Below are 23,033 nucleotides of genomic sequence, written 5' to 3'. Positions count from 1 at the left end.
CCCACTATAGATGGCTATAAACAAAAAGGCAGATAATAACAAGTGTTGATGAGGATATAGAGAAATTGGAACCCTAATATACTCTAGTGGGAGTATAAAATGGTGCAGCTGCTTTGGAAAACAGTCTGAAGGTTCTTAAAAGCTAAAACATTGAGTTACCACTTGACCCAGAAATTCTACTTCTGGGTATGTACTTAAGAAAGCTGAAAACACATTTTCATTAAAAACGTGTGCGTGGATGCTCATAGCAGCATTATTCATAACAACCCAGAGCGTAATCAACTCAAGTGTCCATCAACTGATGAATGGATAAAATATGGTATATCCACGCAATGGAATATTATTCATCCATAAAAGGAATGAAGTACTGATATATGATTCAACATGGATGAACTTTGAAGTCACTATGCTAATTGAAACAAGCCAGATACAAAAGGACAAATATTCCATTTATATGAGGTACCTAGAGTTGTCAAATTCACAGAGACAGAAAAAATAGTGGTTACCAGGTACTGGTGGGAGTGGAGAAGGGGGAGTAGTAGTTTAATGAATACAGAGTTTCTCTCTGAGAGGATGAAAAAGTTTTGGAAATACAGAATGGTGATGGTTGCACAACATTGTTAATGTACTTTATGCCACTGAATTGTATCCTTAAAAATGGTTAGGGGCTTCCCTGGTGGCGCAGTGGTTGAGAGTCCGCCTGCCGATGCAGGGGACACGGGTTCGTGCCCCGGTCCGGGAGGATCCCACATGACGTGGAGCGGCTAGGCCCGTGAGCCATGGCCGCTTAGCCTGCGCGTCTGGAGCCTGTGCTCCGCAACGGGAGAGGCCACAACAGTGAGAGGCCTGCGTACCGCAAAAAAAAAAAGTTAAGATGGTAAATTATATGTTATATATATTTTACCACAATAAAAAAGGAATGAAGTCTTTATACATGCTACAAAATGGATGAACTTTGCAAACATTATGCTAAGAGAAAGTCGAACACAAAGGACCACATACTTTATGAGTCCACTGATATGAAATGTCCATAACAGGTATATCTATTGAGATAGAAAGTGGATTAGTGGTTGCCTAGGGCTGAGAGAGGGCATGGAGGAGTTGGGGAATGACAGCTAAGGGTTTCTTTTGTGGTGTTAAAAATGTTCTAAAATTGATTTTGGCGGTTGTTGTGCAACTTTGTGAACATTTTAAAAACTACCTGGTTGTACACGTTAAATGGATGAATTATATAGTATGTGAATTATATCTCAATTTAAGCTGCTTTTTAAAAAATGAGGATTATAACAGTCAATGATTAGTGAACAATGTATTACTTAGGTGCGTTGGGATTTTGCTATGAACGTTATCATATGTAACATATGTATATTACTATGTTTAGCTATTTTAATAACATGTTCTATTTTAATTTTTTAAAAAGATAAAAGTGAGCTACTATCATTTTCTCAAATAAATTCCATCTGTGTCTAAAGGCTGGCAGTTTTGACTATACTGATAAAGGTCAAAGTACCTTGTCACTATATCTGCAAACTACAAAAGAAGCCAACAGGAAATGAATGTTCTTCTGAACATTGGAATTGCAAATAAAATCATATCTTAAGAACCTCATATTTACATGGTGTTTAATTTACAAAGCACTTTCTGATATATTTCTGATGTACTGATCCTGTTAATATCCTTGTGAGGTGATCAGGATGGGTGTTAGGCCATCACTTTCCCTTGCCCAAGAAATTAAACAGAGGTTTGATCCACCCAAGTCCCATAGCTTGTTAGTGGCTGAACTAGATCTGAATACTAAATCTATTTTCAACCAATGCTCTGCCTAATCTACCATTCTATTCAATAAACTAGATCACACAGTGCTCCATAAACAGGAAGCATTTCTATATAGCAAAAGCAAATTAAAAATGTGAAAAATATATAAATAGGCCATTAACATAAAGAACTCTCACAAGTTGTCCATTTGTGTTTCTAACTCCAATTTATCTTTTTGTGATCTCTGAACAAGTGCACTATTTTATGTGCACTTACGGCTTTTAAACAAGGCATGAATAGCATAAGACAAACTCAGACAGGGTTTCGGGCACATGGGTTCTAGGTAATAATTTTGTTGTTAAGCATTTTCTGAACATGTGCATTGTATTACTTTGGAATTAGACCTAGACATGGTCTCTTACTTCACGGAACTGCCAATGTAATGGGAGGAGGCGGCAAGACAAAACCAAGTAAGTGACCAATGAAGAAACGAATAAATTTGAATTGAGGAGTAAAGAGAGTCAGGTTAGAAGAAAAATGATAATGCGCTGGAGGGTAGATAGGATGGCTCTGAACAATGACAGAGAGAATTTCAGAAAAGTCTTGATTGGAATGCCTAGTTCAAGCCTGCCATTTCACTGTAAAAGGGAGAGGAAAGAGATCCTAATCAGCACAGCAGTAGGAGTGCAGTTTGCATTTATTTTTCTCATGCAGGTCTCAACAAATGCAAGGACTGGAATTATACAGAATATGATTTAAAAATTCATTGGTATGTTTCCTAAGAATATGATGTTGAATGAATTTATTTCATTGAATGGACAACGAGGAAAAATGTCAAATTATTTGATGTTTGTTCCAAGAAATGCATCCAAAATCTTTGAACTTGTCAATCAATAATGTGAAGAAAGAAGATAGCTTCTGTAATCTCCATGGCACTTAGCCTAACCTAGGGGGGAAAAAAACCCCCTTATTCCTTTATCAATGATTTTTATATAGTGCCTTAGGCAATCTGGAAAGAATATTTTCAAGATCACACACATAATCCAACTAAGTCTGACCTTTGGATTCTTTTTTCCCCTTATAACTACCTCCATTAAACTGTTTCCTAAGAATAGAGAGAAATCTATGATTAAAGAAAAATGGATTCATCTTGTTTTCTCCAGATCATTACATGCCTATCAGAATCCTGCTTCATAGCCACTGGGAGAAATGATCAGGTACTTTGTTGGAGATCGATACACTGAAACAGTGATTCTTAGTTCTCGTTTTACAATATCCCACTGGGACTCTGACGTTTTTTCCAGGGGTATTAGGAAATTCTTGAAACATTAATTTCAGTTCACTTTAGCTTTTAGTATAAATATATGCCAAATGGCACTTCTCTGGGGGAGGAGAAGGAGTCTTGGCCAGGAGAAGAAATCCAAAATCCAGCTAACAATAGAGTATTGTAACTCCAGGGGTGGGAATTGCAGCTTTAGCTCTCTGCTTGGCACGGACATCAAGCCATGACCCTCCATTGCTTCTCTGGTGTCAGAGAAAGGGAAAAAGAAGAGGCATAACTTTGACGCTCACATTTTAAAACCTTAAAAACACATATATCTAGAAATTCTATAATACTTAATTGTTAATAGTGGTTACGTCTGGGAACTGAGGTGTGGTGTTACTTTCCCTGTGTTACATCATAAATTCCTCTAATGCTTTAACTTGATTTTAGAAGGAGCACGTATTGCTCTTGTACTCATTAAAACTTTCAACTGAGGTTTCAGAAGCCAAAAATAAAATAAATCAGAATTATTAAGCCAAAAAAGACAAACTAAATAGCTTTAATTCTGAAAACAGCTGGTTATAATATAAAGACTAGTGCTACAGAATTCTTATACCACCAGTGTCCAATAGAAATGTAAGCCACAAATTTGAGCCACATATATAATTTAAAATTTCTATTAGCCATTTTACAAAAGTAAAAAAAAAAACAGGTGAAATTAATGTTACACTTTAACTCAATATATCCAAAATATTGCTTTTTTGAGTACTAAGTCTGAAATCTGCTAGGTATTTTACATTTACAGTATATCTTAATTCACATTGGCTACGTGTATCTTTATTTATTTAGTTTTTAAAAACAATGTAATAAGCACCTGGGAACTAATCACCCAAAACAAAAGCTAGGACTTTGTAAACAACATACATCTGATTACATGTTTCCTTCTTCTCATTTCCCTACCTCTTTCCTCCATCCTTTATCCCAAACCTTGTGTTCATCATTTCCTCAATCTCCTTCTCATATAATTGCATCACGTTGATATGAACTCCTAAAAGAGAATTAGCTGTTTATAACTTCATATAAAAATTATTAGGCTGTGTTTAATATTTTGGGAATTACTTTTTTTTCAGTATTCAATTAGGTTTGTCATTATTATAGGCCCAAGGTGACTTGTTTCTTAATTGCATTTAATACATACACGGGTTTTTCAATTTTTTCCGGTTTTATTGAGGTATAATTGACATATAACATTGTATTCAGTTAAGGTGTACAATACAATGATTTGATATATGTATAAAGTATGAAATAATTACCACAATGTTTAGTAAACATCCATCTCCACAATTACAATTTTTCTTCTTGTGATGAGAACTTTTAAGATCTACTCTTAGCAATTTTCAAATACACAACACAACACAACATTGTTAACTATAGTCACTATGCTGTGCATTAAATCCCCAGGATTTATTTATCTTGTAACTGGAAGTTTGTACCTCTTGACCACCTTCACCCATTTCCCCCACTACCTAGCCATGGCCTCTGGCCAATCTCTTCTCTGTTTCTTTGAATTTGGTTTTCTTAGATTCCAAATATGAGTGAGATTATACAGTACTTGTCTTTCTCTGTCTGACTCATTTCACTTAGCATAATGCCCTCAAGGTCCATCCATGCTGCTGCAAATGGCAAGATTTCTTTCTATTTTATGGCTGAATAATATTCCATTATATATACATATATGTGTGTGTGTGTGTTTGTATACACATACATATATACACCACATTTTCTTTCTTCATTCATCCGTTGCTGGACACTTACGTTGTTTCTATGTCTTGGCTATTGTAAACAGTGCTGCTGTAAATATGGGGGTGCAGATATCTCTTCGAGATAGGGATTTCGTTTCCTTTGGATATATACCTAGAACATATATAGGTTTTTTTGTGACAACTTCAACATAAGGAACTTACTTTTTATAAGCTTAAAATACATTGGTAAGATTCATCCATACCTCTAAGTGTTGCTAGAGTTCATTGGTTTGACTGCTGTCTAATATTTCATTGTATGAGTATATCACAGTTTATCCATACACTATCTTGTTGATGGGCATTAGGTTGTTATATTTTTGTCTGCATATTCTTGTCTAAATCTACTATTGTATACACGTAACAGTTTCTTTTGGGTAGAGATCTAGGAATTCACAATTCTTACCCAAATGAAACAGCTATATAGCGGATGAGGGAGCAGGCAGACAGAGATCAGCCAGAGAGAGTTCCAGTATGGGTTAGAACCAGTAGGAAGAGCAACTGGTAGGGATGGTGTTGCTCGTGGAGGCCCCAGAAACGTTGTGAGTGGCAGTTGGTTCTAGTTTTCCAGTCTTACTTTGCTCTACTGGGCTGCACCATGTGCAGTTAAAGCTTTGAACAGTAGCAGTGAGTAAAGCCAGGCCCTACTGATAAAGGTTCCCATACAAATTTTGGCAATGCCAACACATCTAGAGAACTTGGGTCCTGTGTTCCCAAACTCTCCACCCTTGTCCGGTTCTTGGTGGTCAGTCTCTTTCCTCTGCATCCCTTAAATTGTCTTTCTGCACTGGGCTATGTGCAGGTATATACTGGAGGTACTGGCGAGGTAAGACAAAAACTTGACTTTTGGTGTATATGAAAGCATTCTCTGAGAGTGGGGGAAAGATGGAAAATTCTAAAATAGAGTTATTTTTCTGTCCTAGACTGCATTAAATTCATCCCTATGAGCACAGTAAAAAATAACCTCTAGGAGTTAGGGCTTAGCATAGCTGGTTCTAATGGAAAAACATGAATCTGGGATTGGTAGCTGGATCAGCTACAAGGGACTGATTCTGAAGGAAGAGGGGCTGAGGAATTTATATAAAGTTAGGAATGAGAAACAGCAGTAGGAAGTTTAAGGCCTAAGCCAGGGGCCTGGTAATGAAGAAAGGGGGAATTACACAGGTGCATATGGGGATACAGAACTCAGATTTGCTCAGGACTTTACATTTTGAAAAGCGCTTTTCAAATCACACTATATTTAATCCTCGCAGTAATCCAGTGAAGTAGGTATTACCATTATGCCACTTTATAGGAACTGAGGCTGAAAGATTAATATGCATGTTCACAAAGTTTCATAGCAAGTAAGTAGCAGACCTGCAACTTGAACCCAGGTCCCTAAACACAAAACCAAGGACTGTTTTATTGCTCCAGTGATTTACAGCTCAGGTATTAAAGTGTGTTGCTAATGCTTTGCTGCTAAGTACTGAAGTAATGATTTACTTAAATAAAAACTGGAATAGATTTAATGGTGTTTCTGTAATAGTGCCACTCTCATTTGCATTCTGATAGGTTTTCTTGAGCAGGAAAGAAAGGAACCTAGTTATAGCCAGCATGCTAGAAAAATGCGTAGAACTCCAGGGACCCCAGGAAGGGAGTCTCGCATGTCTATTCAAGCTCTGAATTACGCTGATAAAAGGTCAAGATCCGCCACACTATATACCACAGTAGTCAGAGAAGTAATCTAATTTAGTGAATGAAAGGTGAAATAATAAATATATACAATGTAATTTTTATTTCTTCATTTTTGTTTAACTTTGAGAATGGAACATTGTGTACATTGCCCAGAATTGCCCTTTGAAGAAGCTGTTTGTGCAGGAATAGAACTGGAAAGGACCCACAAGTTGCTCTCTCATGAACAAATTTTTATAACAACTCCTTCCCTCAATCTCTCAATGACTTACCAAGTATTTGTTATTATATACAACTCCTGTGGCTTCACAGATATGTGTATTGTCCACTGCCTGTCTCTTAAGATCTTTCTAATGCAGTTTTCTCGATTCAAAGAGGGGAATGCTTTAGCATGGACCTGTAGTATGTTTTCTTTCAATCTGCAAACATTCATTAACTACTTGACTGTTTGCTTGTCCTAGCTAGTTGCCATGCTGAGGTAGAAGGAATCCCTAACCTCTTGTGACTTATCATCTAGCTGGGAAGATGAGAGAAGTACATGAAAGAGATCTAGAAAATGTAAGTGTTTCAAGCATGTACATGGAAGAATGTAAACTAAGGAGATAAAGCTATCTGGCTGGAGGTTCATTAAAGCCATGAAGCTTTAGAACTGGATCCTGAAAGGATGGATAAGGATTAGAAGGAAGTAAGAAGGTAGTCCAGGAAGGGGATTGATTTAGTAAAATCAAGAGGCCGTAACCAGCAAGATCTGGTGAAAAAGGTAAGACCACTTACATTGCTGCTATGGTTGCCATCATGCCAATGTTATACGATACACTAAGCATAAGTAGACCTTTCATTTTCTTGGAATTCCCTATTTCTTTGAAATCCCCAAACCAATAAACTCTTATAAACTATGTTGCTTTATGTGTTCAACTTTTATGAGAAGTAACAATTCATATCTGTACATCACTGTATAGTTTATATAATATCTGCATATACATCATTTTGTTTGACCCTTACAGCAATCCTGTGTAATGACATGGAGGCTGACTTGCTACAAGTTAGAGGACCAGCAAGTGCAGAGCTCAGGACGTCAGTCCAGATCAGATTCAGTCCAATCATTAACATTTACATGTTGTTTTGACCAATAATTGATATTCATAAATGATATTCTTTTTTTTTTTTTGCGGTACGCGGGCCTCTCACTGTCGTGGCCTCTCCCGTTGCGAAGCAGAGGCTCTGGACGCGCAGGCTCAGCAGCCATGGCTCATGGGCCCAGCCGCTCTGCGGCATGTGGGATCTTCCCGGACCGGGGCACGAACCCATGTCTCCTGCATTGGCAGGTGGACTCTCAACGACTGCGCCACCAGGGAAGCCCATAAATGATATTCTTAAGGTCCTAAGATTCTGATGTATATCTTGCATCAGGAATTATTAAATTATGCCTTGGGTCATTTTTTTATGTTTAGCATATTTGGTTGTTATTCAAGATTTTTTAAACTCGTATGAAATATTTTAGAACATATAATCTTTAAGATGGCTACTAGTAGAGTTGAATACTGTCCTTCAGATTTCTTTTCAATTACAATGCTATACAGTCCTCACTTGGCGGCTTCATGCACAGTGAACACCTCACTTACTTGGCACCACATAAGAGGTTCCACAGAAGTGAGTTTTCTGGGTAACTAAAGCTTACTCCACTGACAGCAAACTTTGAGATCTGGCAGAAAACTTTCTAATATATTTTGAGACTTCCCCGTCTTGTCATGTTAGAGTTGTCTATTACAGGATAAGCATCACTATGAAAATCCCCTATTGGACCATACAGTGAGGTGCTCAGTGTCTTACCAAGGCATACAGGGAAGTTTGAACCCCTACATTAATAGTCCCAAGTGACTTCACTTTTCTGGTTATTCCGTTTTTAGAATTCTTATTTTCTTCATGCTGCTAACTGTGCCTTCTTAGGGTATCAGTTTTCTCACATCTGGTAGACCCCTTTTCCCATTCTCATTGGTCATCAGACAACTAAACTCAGTACATCAGTAAGTAACCTTTATTTTTTGTGGTACGCGGGCCTCTCACTGTTGTGGCCTCTCCCGTTGTGGAGCACAGGCTCCGGACGCGCAGGCTCAGCGGCCATGGCTCACGGGCCCAGCCGCCCCGTGGCATGTGGGATCTTCCCGGACCGGGGCACGAACCCGTGTCCCCTGCATCGGCAGGCGGACTCTCAACCACTGCGTCACCAGGGAGGCCCAGTAACCTTTATTTTATATACAATGCTAAACCAAAAGGCTTAGTGAGGTTGTTGCCACCCTTCTCTCACAGGTGTAGAGTAAGAGGCCTCAGTGGATTGAGATTTTGTTCCCAGATCATTGGGTTTCATTATCTCTCCTTTTGGGGTTTTAGGTTGTGTTCTGGATTTTGGAGGTTGCTAAATAAAAGAGCTCTGACTTATCAGGGTATATTGAGAATAATTATATTTTGTTTACAAAACTCACATTGTGTATATTTCTCCAAGATGGACAAAAGCAGATGTAACTTAAACTATCAGTAGTAATAGCAGCTTGTGATATCCAATTTTTAATTCTTAATTCATTGGTGGGAGAAGAAAAAGAGCACTCTTAAGACAAACCTTATTTAAAACAAATACTCTACCTGAATCTTTAACACAGCTTTATATTTTTCTAAGTGCTTTAGCATGTATTATCTCTTTGATCATCACAATCCTGTGAAATAAACAGGATAGCTTCTTTTCTCAACTATAAAAGTGGCTAAGAGATTGTGATATTTGATAAAAAGCATTCTCATTTTTCTACCCCAAACTTGAGAAATAGATGGATTAGTACTATTCTCATTTTATAGTTGACACTAATAATTACTAACTATTGAGCATCTGTAAGTGCCAGCATTGAGTTAGGCATTTTACTTTATCTTTAGTCCTTTTAGCATTAAAGGAAGGAAGTATTATTACTATATTTAGGTCATGAGAAAACTTAGGTTATATGACTTGACCAAGGCCACAAAGCTAAAAGTAGTAGAGCTAGAATTTGAAATTAGGTCTCTGTGATTTTAAATTTTAAATCAGGTATATGTGGCTTTAAATTCTATGCTCTTTCCTTACCCCAAGCTATCTGAGAGAGAGAAACCAAGGGTCAGAAAGGTTGCATCTTGATATCAATAGAGTTTTTCTTTCTTGTATGTATGATTTCTTCCAGGCACCTGGAGCTTTACTGTACTACATTTGGGTTTTGTTTCTGATAGCTTCTGGATTTTGCATACTATGCTAGGGGGTAGGAAGAACAGATTATATTCAAACCGCTGAACTGAAACTTGAAAACAACCTCTGAGATAAAATATTTGTACCACAAATATACTCCCTTCTCCTTTAAATAGGTGACAATGTAAACATGTGCTTTTAAAGAGCTTTGGAGATGACTTGCAAAGATAATGTACTATTATGGATCAATGACTTTATGACTCCGGTAAGAAATTTGTTGCTTCTTTTGAACAAAATAGAGATTTAAGTGTGTGACCTGAAATATAAAATTTCATCTTTGGAAGCTATGCAATTCATACTTTAAAATTTGATCATTTCAGTGTAGTCTTTTTTTAAAGAGTGATGAAACATATCTGAAATTCGAGGAATCAAATTGCTGTATTTACAATAACTGAACATCCTCTCAGCAGATACCATGAAGCTATCATGAGAAACACATTCTTTTTCCACTTCCTTTTTAAGAAATCATATTTCTAAACAGATTAGGATCAAAACATAGTGAATTACCAAGTCAATCTTCTTCCCGCTCTTCTGGCATAATGTAAGATAATGATGAGCTGAATTTCATTTATAAAGATGACACTACTAACTTTCTGGCAGCAGGCCAGGCCCATGAGTTGTTTTGCTATAGGGAGAATAGATCTGCACAAAGTCACCTTCTTCCTAGTATACCACTTGCCAAATAGCACAGATTGGTTAGACCCCTGAGTTGGGGTATATAGAACTGCAGTGAGGCTACACCCTAAACAACTGACCTAATGCATCACAGTACTAAGTTCATTAAAGGGGGTGTATACTGGAAGCAGTGGTAAAATGCAGCTAAGATTCATAAGCCCACAGCAAAGCATCCTTGGTATGTCACCATTTCAAAAATAGCTTTCACTAAAGTTCTCAACATGTTAATGGCATGGGATCTATGTCTTCTAAGTCAGTTTGAAGTCCTCAACAAGAAAGAGAGTAGGATCGGATCAGTCACTGTTTCTAAATTACACTGAGGGTCTAAATGGTGCTACTTTGCACCAGAGATTAGGAAGTAGAAGATCAGGAAAATTAAAACTGCTACCAAAGTTAAGAACAATCATACATGTCTTACCTTTAGTAAACAAGGAAGAATTATATTTGCCTTGCTAATATTTACTTCTCAAGTGTATGGAGGGTAGGGGAGAGATGCAGTAAGATGGGTAAGATGCCAAAATAATTTGGGATTAAAATACCATTGATCAAATGCTTGAGTGAGCATTGGAAAGCCCTGAGGTGGTTCTGGGCTCTAGTCACACTTTCTCTGCTCAAAGGTTCTGGCTTCCCTCAGTCCTTCCTCCAAGTCTCCTATGTTACATATCAGGTTTCCTAAGCCAAGAGGAGAGCCAAAAAATGCAGGGGATTGGTTAGCTTTGCACCTGCTGTTTCCTTTGTCAGAAATGCACCTTCTACTTTTCTTCATCAAAGTCTCATTCATCCTCCAAAATCCAATTCAAATGTCACTTCATTCATTCATATATGCATGCCTAGTATGTGCCAGCCATTGTGCACTTCTCCTTGGAGATGTATTTAATATATTTGGCCATTCTGTGGCCCCTTTCCCTGTGCTTCCACTGCAATCTTATCAAACCTCCATATAAGTACTTATCGCCTCTGGAAAGTATTTATAAGGTTCTCTCTTATGAAAACAATGTGCCTCCAGAACTAAGGAACCTTATCTTACCCATTTGTGTATCCCTGGGTGCAATATAATACAGTGCCTTGCACATAGTAGATGGTTAATAAATCTCTAGCTATTCTCTCCCTCCCTTTCATTTATATTTGCTATTTTCTACTTACTCTTGTGACTTGATTCTCAATCCTTCGGCCCCTATTACTTTACTCAGACTTCCCTGACCAGTGTTGCCAACAGCAAACTTCTTACTGAATTCAATGGATGGACAAGACATACTTCTTCCATTAGGCTTGCTAAATTGGTAAAATGTAAGCCTAGAGCTGCTAGTAGCTATTTCTGCCACCTTATAGGGAGAACCTGCCTGAAGAATAAGGCCAATATAAAGGGAAGCAGAACTGAGAAAGTCCTGATGACATCATTTGAGCTCCAAGATGCAGCCATGTTTTAAGACAACTTTGTCAGAGACTTTATAGTTAGAAATGAGCCAATAAATCCTATGCCCTCTTTAAAACAAAACAAAACCAAAAAACAAAAAAAAACCCCTTAATCCAGTTTAGGCCAGCTATCTGTCACCTGTAACTGAGAGAGTCTTAACATAGCTCATGATCTCCATATCTATATTTCCAGACCAGATATTTTTCCTGAGCTTCAGATACATATCTCCAACTGTTTATAGGTTTTCTCCTCTTGAATTGCCCATAGGGACCTGACACTTGACCTGTCTAAAAACACTCATTTTCCTACTCGGATCATTATCGCAGTAAATAGTACAGCACCTTGCCAGAAACCTGGGTGGCTTCCTTGGCTCCTCTTTTTCTCCCCTCAGTCAAATTTTTAATTTTTTAATTAAAAATTAAAATTTTTTCACTTAATTTTTTCTACCTACTAACTAAATCTGTCTACGTCAGTCTCCATTGCAGCTATGTTAATCTAGCCACCGCCATCTCTTATGTGTATCATTGCATCAGCCTTCTAACTGCCTTCTTTGTCTCCCTCATGCCCCTTCCAGTCCATTTTTCTCCCCATTTTATACAATTTTTCCTGTTACATTTAAAAAATAAATTACAGTAGCACAAGCTTACTGTAACAAGTCAAACAATTCAGAACTGTACAAAGAATCACTAAACAGTTCTCGCTTTCCTATCCAACCTCCTTCTACCTGAGGTAATCATTAATTCACTTGGTGCCTCTGCTTCCCACCACTGTTTCTACGTAATTATATATCTATAGCTATAACTATATAGTTATAAACATTCTTAGGGTTTAAAAATCTTTGTCTCTTTTTTTACATCTTTATTGGAATATAATTGCTTTGCAACATTGTGTTAGTTTCTGCTGCACAACAAAGTGAATCAGCTATATGTATACATATATCCCCATATCCCCTCCCTTTTGAGCCTCCCTCCCACCCTCCCTATCCCACCCCTCTAGGTCGTCACAAAGCATTGAGCTGATCTCCTTGCTGATGGCCCAGTAGCCATCCATTTTATATTTGGTAGCGTATATACATCAATGCTACTCTCTCACTTTGTCCCAGCTTCCCCTCCCTCCCTGTGTCCTCAAGTCTGTTCTCTACATCTGTGTCTTTATTCCTGCCCTGCTACTAGGTTCATCAGTACCGTTTTTTTTTAGATTCCATATATATGCATTAGCATATGGTATTTGTTTTTCTCTTTCTGACTTACTTCACTCTGTATGACACTCTCTAGGTCCATCCACTTCATTACAAATAACTCAACTTCGTTCCTTTTTATGGCTGAGTAATATTCCATTGTATATATGTGCCACATCTTCTTCATCCATTCATCTGTCGATGTACATTTAGGTTGCTTCCATGTCCTGGCTATTGTAAATAGTGCTGCAATGAACACTGTGGTGCATGTATCTTTTTGACCTATGGTTTTCTCAGGATATATGCCCAGTAGTGGGATTGCTGGGTCATATGGTAAAAATCTTTCCCTTTTCAATGAAAATGTGATAGTATTATACATATTACTCTGAAACTTGCAGCAAAAGAATATGCCTATTCTTTCAGATGCATCTATAAAACTCTAACTCATTCCTTTTAATACCTGTATAATATTCAATATTATGGCTATGTCACAATTTAGTCAATCAACCATTTCCTTATTCATAGAGATTAGGGTTATCCCTCTTTTGCCACTAAAACAGTGCTATAATAAACATCCTTATATATATTTGACCTATGTAGTGTTGTTATACATGTAGGATAAATTCCCAAAACTGTATCAAAGGTATTCTAATGTTTAATTTTACTAGAAAGTTGGATTAATATCCAAAAATGGGTGAAGCAACTTATATTCTCAAATGTGATACATCACATTAACAGAATGAAAGATAAAAATCATATGATCATCTCTAAAGATGCAGAAAGCATTTGACAAAAGTCAACATCTTTTCTGATAAAAAAACTCTTCACAAATTAGGTATAGAAGGAATGCATCTCAACTTAATAAGGGCCATATACAACAAGCCCACAGCTAAAATCATATTTAACAGTGAAAAGTTGAAAGCCTTTCCTCTAAGATCAGGAACAAGATAGGATGGCCATTCTCAACGCAGTACTTGAAGTCCTATAGTCAGAGCAATTAGGCAAGAAAAAGAAATAAAAGACATCCAAATTGTAAAGAAAAAAGAAAAATTGATTCTGTTTGCAGATGGTATGTTCCTATATATAGAAAACCCTAGACTCCACCAAAAACCTGTTAGAAATAATAAACGAGTTCAGTAAAGTTGCAGGATACAAAATAAAAATACAAAAATCAATTGTGTTTCTACACACTAACAAGGAATTATCCAAAAAAAGAAATCAAGACAAAGATCCCATTTACAATAGCATCAAAAAGAATGAAATACTTATGAATAAATTTAGCCAAGGAAGTGAAATAGCTGTACACTAAAAAGTACAAAACACTGATGAAAGAAATTGAAAAAGACACACAAAAAATGGATTAGAAGAATTGGTATTGTTAAAATGTCCATATTACCCAAATCCATTTTTAGATTCAATACAATCCCTATCAAAACTCCAATGACATTTTCCACAGAAATAGAAAAAAACAATCATAAAATTTATATGGAACCACAAAAGACCCCAAATAGCCCAAGCAATCTTAAGCAAAAAGAACAAAGCTGGAGGCACTACATGTACTGATTTCAAAGTACATTACAAATTTATAGTACTCAAAACAGTATGGGCCTGGCAAAAAAGAAGGCATATAGACCAATGGAACAGAATAGAGAGCTCGGAAATAAATCCACGCATTTATGGGCTATTGATTTTCGACAAGGGTGCCAAGAGCACAGAAGGGAGAAAGAATAGTCTCTTCAATAAGTGGTGCTGGGAAAACTGGACATCACATGCAGAAGAATGAAATTGGACCCTTATCTCATAGCATATACAACAAAACCCCTCAAACTGGATTAAAGACTTAAATACAGATGTGGAATTGTAAAACTACTAGAAGAAAATACAGGGGAAAAACTTCTTGACATTGGTCTGGGCAATGAGTTTTTGGATATGACCTCAAAACCACAGGCAGAGCTTCCCTAGTGGCGCAGAGGTTAAGAATCCGCCTGCCAATGCAGGGGACAAAGGTGTGAGCCCTAGTCCGGGAAGATCCCACATGCTGCGGAGCAACTAAGCCCGTGAGCCACAACTACTGAGCCTGTATTCTAGAGCCCACGAGGCACAACTACTGAGCCCGTGTGCTACAACTACTGAGGCCCACGCACCTAGGGCCTGTGCTCTGCAACAAGAGAAGCTACCGCAATGAGAAGGCCAGGCACAGGAATGAAGACCCAATGAAGCCAAAAATAAATAAATAAAAAAAATAAATTTATTAAAAAAAACCCCACAGGCAACAAAAACAAGACAAGTGGGATAGCATCAAACTAAAATCTTCCGCACGAAAAAGGAAACAATCAACAGAGTGAAGACACCACCTATAGAATGGGAGAAAATATTTGCAAACCACATATTTGATAAGGGGTTAGTATCCAAAATATGTAAGGAATTCAAACAACCCAACAGCAAATACATACATACATACACACATACATACATACATACATACATACATACCTGATTAAAATATGGGCACAGGATCTGAATAGATGGTTTTCTAATGAAGACATACAAATAGCTAACTGATATATGAGAAGATGCTCAACATTACTAATTATCAAGGAAATGTAAGTCAAAAATCACAATGAGATGTCACCTCATATCTGTTAGGATGGCTATTATCAAAAGGACAAGAGACAACAAGTGTTGATGAGGGTGGGGAGAAAAGGGACCCCTTGTACATTGTTGACAGGAATGTAAATCAGTATAGCCATTATGCAAAACAGAGTGCATGTTCCTCAAAAATTAAAAATAGAAATGCCATATGATCCAGCAATCCTACTTCTGAGTGTATATACAAAGGAAATGAAATTAGTATCTTGAAGAGATATCTGTACTCTCATATTCATTGCAGCATTACTCTCAATAGCCAAGATATGGAAACAATGTAAGTATCCATCAACAGATGAATGAAGAAAGAAAATGTGATAAACACACACACACACACACAGAAGAGGTGGTTGCCAGGAGCTTGGGGGTAGAGGAAATGGTGGGGGGGGTTGTTGATCAAATGGTACAAAGATTCAGTTACGCAGGTGAGTAAGTTCTGAAGAGCGAATGCATAGCATGGTGACTATAGTTAATAATACTCTATTCTATACCTGAAATTTGCTACGAGACTAGGTGTTCTCACCACAAAAAAAGGGGAATTATGTCAGGTGATGGAAATGTTAATTAGCTTGATTGTGGTAACTATTTCACAATGTATATGTGTATCAAAATATCACATCGTTGAGGGCAGACAGCAGAAACAAGAAGAACTAACTAAATAACCAACAGGGAGGGAAGCCAGCCCCACCCATCAACAGTCAAGCGGATTAAAGTTTTACTGAGCTCTGCCCACCACAGCAACAGTCAGCTCTACCCAGCACCAGTCCCTCACATCAGGAAACTTACACAAGCCTCTTAGATAGCCTCATCCACCAGAGGGCAGACAGCAGAAGCAAGAAGAACTACAATCCGGCAGCCTGTGGAACAAAAACCACATTCACAGAAAGATAGACAAGATGAAAAGGCAGAGGGCTCCAGAGTGTTGTGCTGTAGGTACTTAAGCTGTTGGCTTCCATGACCCGTAGGCAACCTTGGGGAATGTACAGCTGAAATCAACAGTCCTCTTCAAGTCTACACACATGGTAAACCCACAAAACCTTTAATTTTGTCTTGTGAACAAGCCCTTGACACTCCATCTGTTCTCAAAACGATTTTCATCTCTCTCATTTGATAATAGCACAGTGATGGCTCACTAAAAAGCAGTAAATACAAGAGCAGTACTAGAATGAGGGCACTTCTTAACTCTAGTTAATATTTGTATAGGCAGAAGTCTGTTTCTCTGAGATCATAGTCTTTCATTTTCATCTGTATCAACTTAATGCTGGCTAAGTCTTATTCCATTATTATTTTTAAGAAACGAAGGACAAAGGATATATTTCAATCTTATTTGTTTTTTCCCTTTACTCTTTTATTATACCAAAAATGAATACTAAGTTTTTCTTGATCTGTCCAAAGGTAAAGAAAACTACAAAGAAGAGATACTGAAAAAAGAGACACATATACACAGCCAGCCAGCCAGAGTAAGAGAGTGACATGGAAGTGTACAGATGTGATCATTTCTTGTGATGAGGTAGGCCATAACTTGAGGCTTGGAGTCTTCTTTCCATGGGCTTCGATAGTATCTGTGAGTACAAAAAAGGACAGTCTGTCTGAAAGAGAGTACCTCTGTAGACATTAGAGTGGTTATTCATAAATTAATGAATATGAGTGCCTAAAATGCCTCGGAGACCATGCTACTATGTTCATTTTCCAGACAGAATTTACTAATAGCTGCTAACTTCTGAAGCTTTTGCATACATTAACACTTTTGATTATTACAATGACTGCATTAGGTAAGCAAGCCTAATTATTCCCATTTATAGCTAAGGAAACTGAGGCTCAGAGGGATGTCACTCCTCTAAGGTCACATGCCTGATAAGGTGGCAGTAACATCAGGATCAGGATACAGAAATTGTGACTCAATCTAATACCTTTTCTATTACACAATGCTGCACTTTTATTTTTATTCTCTTACTAGGACAGAAATATGGGGGGATGGTAGGTATGGAGAGATATTAATATTGTGCTTGATTTCTGAAAATGCTCCTACAGAAGAGAACAGATGGTTTTACAATAATATTTATAAAATATGGACACTATCTCTGTGGAAATTCTGGATTCACTTATCTGCTTCTAAGACCTCCTGACCCTCTGAATATATTCTACATTTCATTCTAACTAGAAAATTACGTTCTGCAGATTTCTGGAGTACCCAGCAAGAGATGTTTAAGCAAGCCACCTAGAACTATTATTATTTCAGAAACATATCACAAAGATGGATCTCAGCAGGAAATCCTGGCACAGATTTTTGTAACTGTCGTGACTCACAACACCTTCAATGAAGGGATCGTGCTTTCCTTGCAGAACAACAATAAGCGAAAAGCCTCATATAATTAGCAAAAATGAACTTAAAGCTGATATCAATTACTTTTGGCCAACTCAAAACAGGAGCAGTAAATTTAAGATAGAGATGTAGTAAAGAAAAAGATCTCACGCATTTTCTTTAAGTTATAAAGTGCCACGATTTATACTGGAGGAAAACTAACCCTGTGTTTGGGACTCCCGCTTCCTAGTCAATGCCTTCATTTATAGAGTGATCCAAAGGAATAAAACGAGATGAATCCAATCATTTCTTGAATGGTGGGTCAGAAAGATTGGGTATGACCTGGATATAGCCACTGACATTTTTTTAAGGCAAGATCGACTGTGTGTTATGGTTGCCAAAGGGGAAATGTGGGGGGAGGGATAAATTAGGAATTTGGGAGTAACATATACACACTACTATGTATAACATAGATAAAAGACAAGGACTTACTGTATAGCACAGGGAACTATACTGAATTTTTTTTTTTTTTCGGTACGCGGGCCTCTCACTGTTGTGGCCTCTCCCGTTGCAGAGCACAGGCTCCGGACGCGCAGGCTCAGCGGCCATGGCTCACGGGCCCAGCCGCTCCGCGGCATGTGGGATCTTCCCGGACCAGGGCACGAACCCGTGTCCCCTGCATCGGCAGGCGGACTCTCAACCACTGCGCCACCAGGGAAGCCCTATACTGAATATTTTGTAATAACCTATATGGGAAAAGAATCTGCAAAAGAGTATATACATATGTGTGTGTATAAATATTATTTATATATGTGTATAAATATCACATATATATATATAAAACTAGATCACTTTGCTGTACACCTGAAACTAACACAACATTGTAAATCAACTATACCTCAATAAAATATAAATTAAAAAAAGGTAGACTATGTCTATGTTATGCCCCTAAGCAACTAGTTTAGCAGTCTGGTGAAAACAGGAAAACAGTCTGATTTATTCTTGGTGAACCTATGCAGGCTCTTAAGGATCCCGACGTCCCTTGCTTTTCCTAAGTGTGAATGAACCATTTGTTAAGACTTTTTTTCTCCCACAGGGATTAGTGAAGATCATCAAGCTTAATGCCTATAGTTCCTAGACAGAAAAAAATCTAGACTCCTTCCACCCCCTGCCCATTTTCTTGTTTGGTTATTCATTTAACAAATGTTTGAGTGTCTTCTATGTACTGTGTAAGGTAAAACTCTAGGACTCAGCTTCACCCTACCTTTGCTTAATTTTTACCTGTTGCCAATAAATGTATCTGCTCCCTCCTTAAAATGTAAGCTTCTCTGAGGGTCTTATTCATCTTTATACTTCTGGTAGTGCCTAGAAGTCTTGTTAAATGACAATAAAATAAAGTTTTGAGAAGTGAAATTAAAGGATAGTAACATCAAAAATTATACAAGGAATTAGAACTGATTTTCCTGCTCTCTTTTTAAACTTATCTCTATTTTTGACCTTTGAAAAATGTTTTCTTCCTGAAATCCCTGTCAGGCTCTTAAATGTTCAAGGTAAATGACTTTTTTTTTTTTTGATATTTGTGATGCAAACCTGAGCTGCATAGGTAAATTTTTTTTAAAATAAATTTATTTATTTATTTTTGGCTGTGTTGGGTCTTCATTGCTGCACACGGGCTTTCTCTAGTGGTGAGCGGGGGCTACTCTTCGTTGCAGTGTGCGGGCTTCTCATCGCTGTGGCTTCTCTTTTTGCGGAGCATGGGCTCTAGGTGTGCGGGCTTCAGTAGTTGTGGCTCGTGGGCTCTAGAGCACAGGCTCAGTAGTTGTGGCACACGGGCTTAGTTGCTCCACGGCATGTGGGATCTTCCCAGACCCGGGCTCGAACCCATGTACCCTGCATTGGCAGGCGGATTCTTACCACTGCGCCACCAGGGAAGTCCCTGGATAGCTAACTTTTTATTATAATATATCAAGTAACTTGTGGATTTAGAAACAACACCTAATAGGCTTTTTTTTTGTCCTTAACTCACCCCCCTCTGATTTACCTATCCCATCCAACCTCTTACTCTGTTCATATGGTTTACAGACTGACTCACTTCTTCAATGAGAAGTTCTTTATTCTTTTAAGAGTCAGCTCATTGTCTTGAGACACGTTGTCTTGATATACGGTGTAGATTTATATACCCAGCTGCCTCTTTAACATATATACTTAGTGCCTAGTAGACACTTCAAACTTAGCATGCCTAACTGAATTCTTGATTCCTTCTTTACATCCCTTTACATTCCTCTTCTCCTGTTTCTCCGTCTCAGAAATGGCAAATCCACTAGTCTAGTTCCTTAGGTTCAAAACTGTGGGGTCGTCCTTGGTTTTCTCTTTCATACCCCTTATCTAGTGAACCTCCAAATCTTGTCAGCTATTCCTTCAAAGATCTGTCCACAATCTGACCACTCCTCCCCACCCACCCCCATTGTCTCCATCCTGGTCTAAACTACAATCATCTCTCGCCTGGGTTATTGTTACACTCCACTACACATCTTTCTGCTTCTGTTCTTTCTCCCTACAGTAGCCAGAGAGATTCTCTTACAACATAAGTCAGGCCCTGTCATGCCTCTGCTCAAAATTCTCCAATGGTTCCCCATCTCATGCAGGGTGAAGGTCAGAGTCCTTAGCTTGGCCTACAACAAGGCTCTAAGTTTGATTTTCCCCCCTCTGATCTCATCTGCTTCCTTCTCCTTCTTGCTCACTCTGCTCCCAGCCATACTGATCTTTCTGGAACATATCAAGCATTCTTCTACTTCAGAGCATTTGTATTTACTGCTTCTTCTCTCCTTCTTTCCCTGCACCCGGTCCAGATATTCACATGGCTCACACCTTCATTTCATTCAGGTCTTTTCTCAGATGTTCCCTTATTAGAGGGACCTTCCCTGATCACCTTACAGCACACTTCATCACGTTCTCTCCCTCTTGCCCTGGTATATTTTTCTCCACAACACTTACCACCACCAATTTTGTTTATTATCTGTCTCTTTACACTGGAAGTTAAGCTTTTTGAGGGCAACAAGAAATATTTATTGAGGGTCTACTATGCGCCGGGTCCTTTCCTGGGCAATGAGGATGTAAAAGTAAATAAACACGATTATCCTTATGGCATTTTCATTCTAGTATTATAGAAACTGCTGTATTTTCTCAGTAAATATTTGAAGAATGTTTTGAATAAATATACCATACACTCAGCAGAGTAAGAGGAATGGTTCAAAAGTAAAGGAGATTTGGATTGGCTTGTCACCCTCTAAATCACTGGAGCACCCACCACATCTAAAGAAGTGGTGCTATAGCCTCCCAGGTGAAAGGTTGGAAATCTAATCAAATCCCAGAACCCCCAAGCATTCTATTCTCCTAACTCTAAGGGGCTCTTGGATTCCTCCCTGCTATACTGTTTAAAGAAAATATCTGGGATTGTATGAGAAGTTAGGCACTGGCACACAGTGACTAGTGTCTAGTGACTGACAAGAGTATCAGACCAGGAGGAAATTAGATAAGAAGTACTAAAAATTAATGATATGCTTTGGCCTTCAACAGAGGGAAAAACTATTTTGTATCAAAACAGAATAAACACTGTAAGGAAAATCAATAGCAGAGATGCTAGTAGCCAGATCCAGATAAAGTGGTTTGGGAGAGTGAAGGAAGCTGCCTTCTTTACGAGAAAACTTGGAAGGCCAGATGAAGACGTAAACTTTAGAAGCTATTGGACCTCCCCTGTGGAGAGGAAGGGAAGACCATGCCCACTACAGAAGGTGATATTGCTCTTACCACCTCTCTTTTCTCTTCCTTAGCAATCAGGGAATATGAAAGATTTTGTGGTACTGGGAATAGTTCAGGGGAAGAGTCAAAGGTGGAAAGACCCACATGCATCAAAGAGTAAGATGATAAGGAGAGGAAAGGGACCTTGATTCTCAGTTCTCAGTTTCTACATAGCTTTCTGAAGACTTCCAGGAAACTGGCAGCAAGCAGTATATGAATAATGGGTGCCTATTACTTCATGGACCACATTTCCTAGGCTTGAACTTGGTCATGAATTGTATGCAAAGTATCTGCTCTAGAGAATGGCCCCGCTGGTCCATTTCTCAATTGAAGGGCTCAAAGCTGCCACCTCCATTGACTAAAAACAGCCTACTTATTTCTGCCTCTCTTTTATTACAGGTCCTTCTTCTGAGCTCTTTTTCAGACTTCATCCAGTTTTACCTCTTTTTGTTCCAAATGACAAAGTCCTGGCCCCATTGCTTCAATTGCTCATGCGGTCTGGAACTGCTTCCATCACTGGCCCTTACTTACACTGACAAATGTCAGCTTTAAAAAAATCTGATTTTCACCTTCATAAAGTCATATTGCTTTGTAACCCTCCAGAACATTTATCTTTGGCAGATTTAGCCAGCCACGTGCTGTCTTTGAATCCAGATGGCTTTACAACAGCCCATAGCTATGCATTCTACAAACTCCTACCCTAAAGAGGTAGCATTCTGTCAATTGACAGAATGATGTTAAAATAGAGCGATTCAAAGACCCTGCCCAGGAGCTAGCTCAACATTTTGTTATGCCCCACAAAATGCATTGTTAGTTAACTCAAATCTGTTTCACCTTCAATAGGGATGGTTTTCATGGCACATCATAACCCAGCTGAAGGGGCAATCAACATTACCAACTTACATTACAAACACCAACAATTTGCTAGATACTAGGCTAGATTCTGGAGCTTTACAAAGAGAAATGAATCCCTGCCCTCAAGGAACTTACAGATGAGTTCTAGAGGCATGGTAGCTGACACCAACAGTGACATAATTATCACTGGATTTAACATACCATGTAAGTGCCACCATGGCACAGTACTCTGTCATTCCAAGAATAGGACTGAATTCTCTTGGTGGCCTTAGTTGATATAGGATGTCCCCAGGAGAGATGAAGTCCTTATGGAGGGTGATCTTGAGAGGTACAAATGCTACCATGGCTATCAGACATACTGTGAAAGGACTAAAGGTACTGGGGTTGGAGGAGACAGGATCCTTGTACAGTCAATTCT

General features: G+C 38.3%; 1 protein-coding gene across 7 annotated transcripts in view; it reads right to left on the bottom strand.

The window, feature by feature from the left end:
- Window positions 1-23,033, bottom strand: part of EDA (ectodysplasin A) — a 374,305-nt gene that overhangs the window by 80,859 nt on the left and 270,413 nt on the right. Inside the window, exon 3 of one of the 7 annotated variants that reach the window (XM_049704624.1) lies at window positions 4,231-4,933. The exons of the other annotated variants lie outside the window; for them this stretch is intronic. Coding sequence (XP_049560581.1) covers window positions 4,842-4,933 — 92 coding nt within the window. The 3' untranslated portion in view covers window positions 4,231-4,841. Of the gene's footprint in view, window positions 1-4,230; window positions 4,934-23,033 lie in introns of those variants that run through there. 7 annotated transcript variants of the gene reach the window in all.

This window comes from Orcinus orca, chromosome X, assembly GCF_937001465.1.
Source record: "Orcinus orca chromosome X, mOrcOrc1.1, whole genome shotgun sequence".
Lineage (NCBI taxonomy): Eukaryota > Metazoa > Chordata > Mammalia > Artiodactyla > Delphinidae > Orcinus > Orcinus orca.
This window is presented reverse-complemented; position numbering and strand designations above follow the sequence as displayed.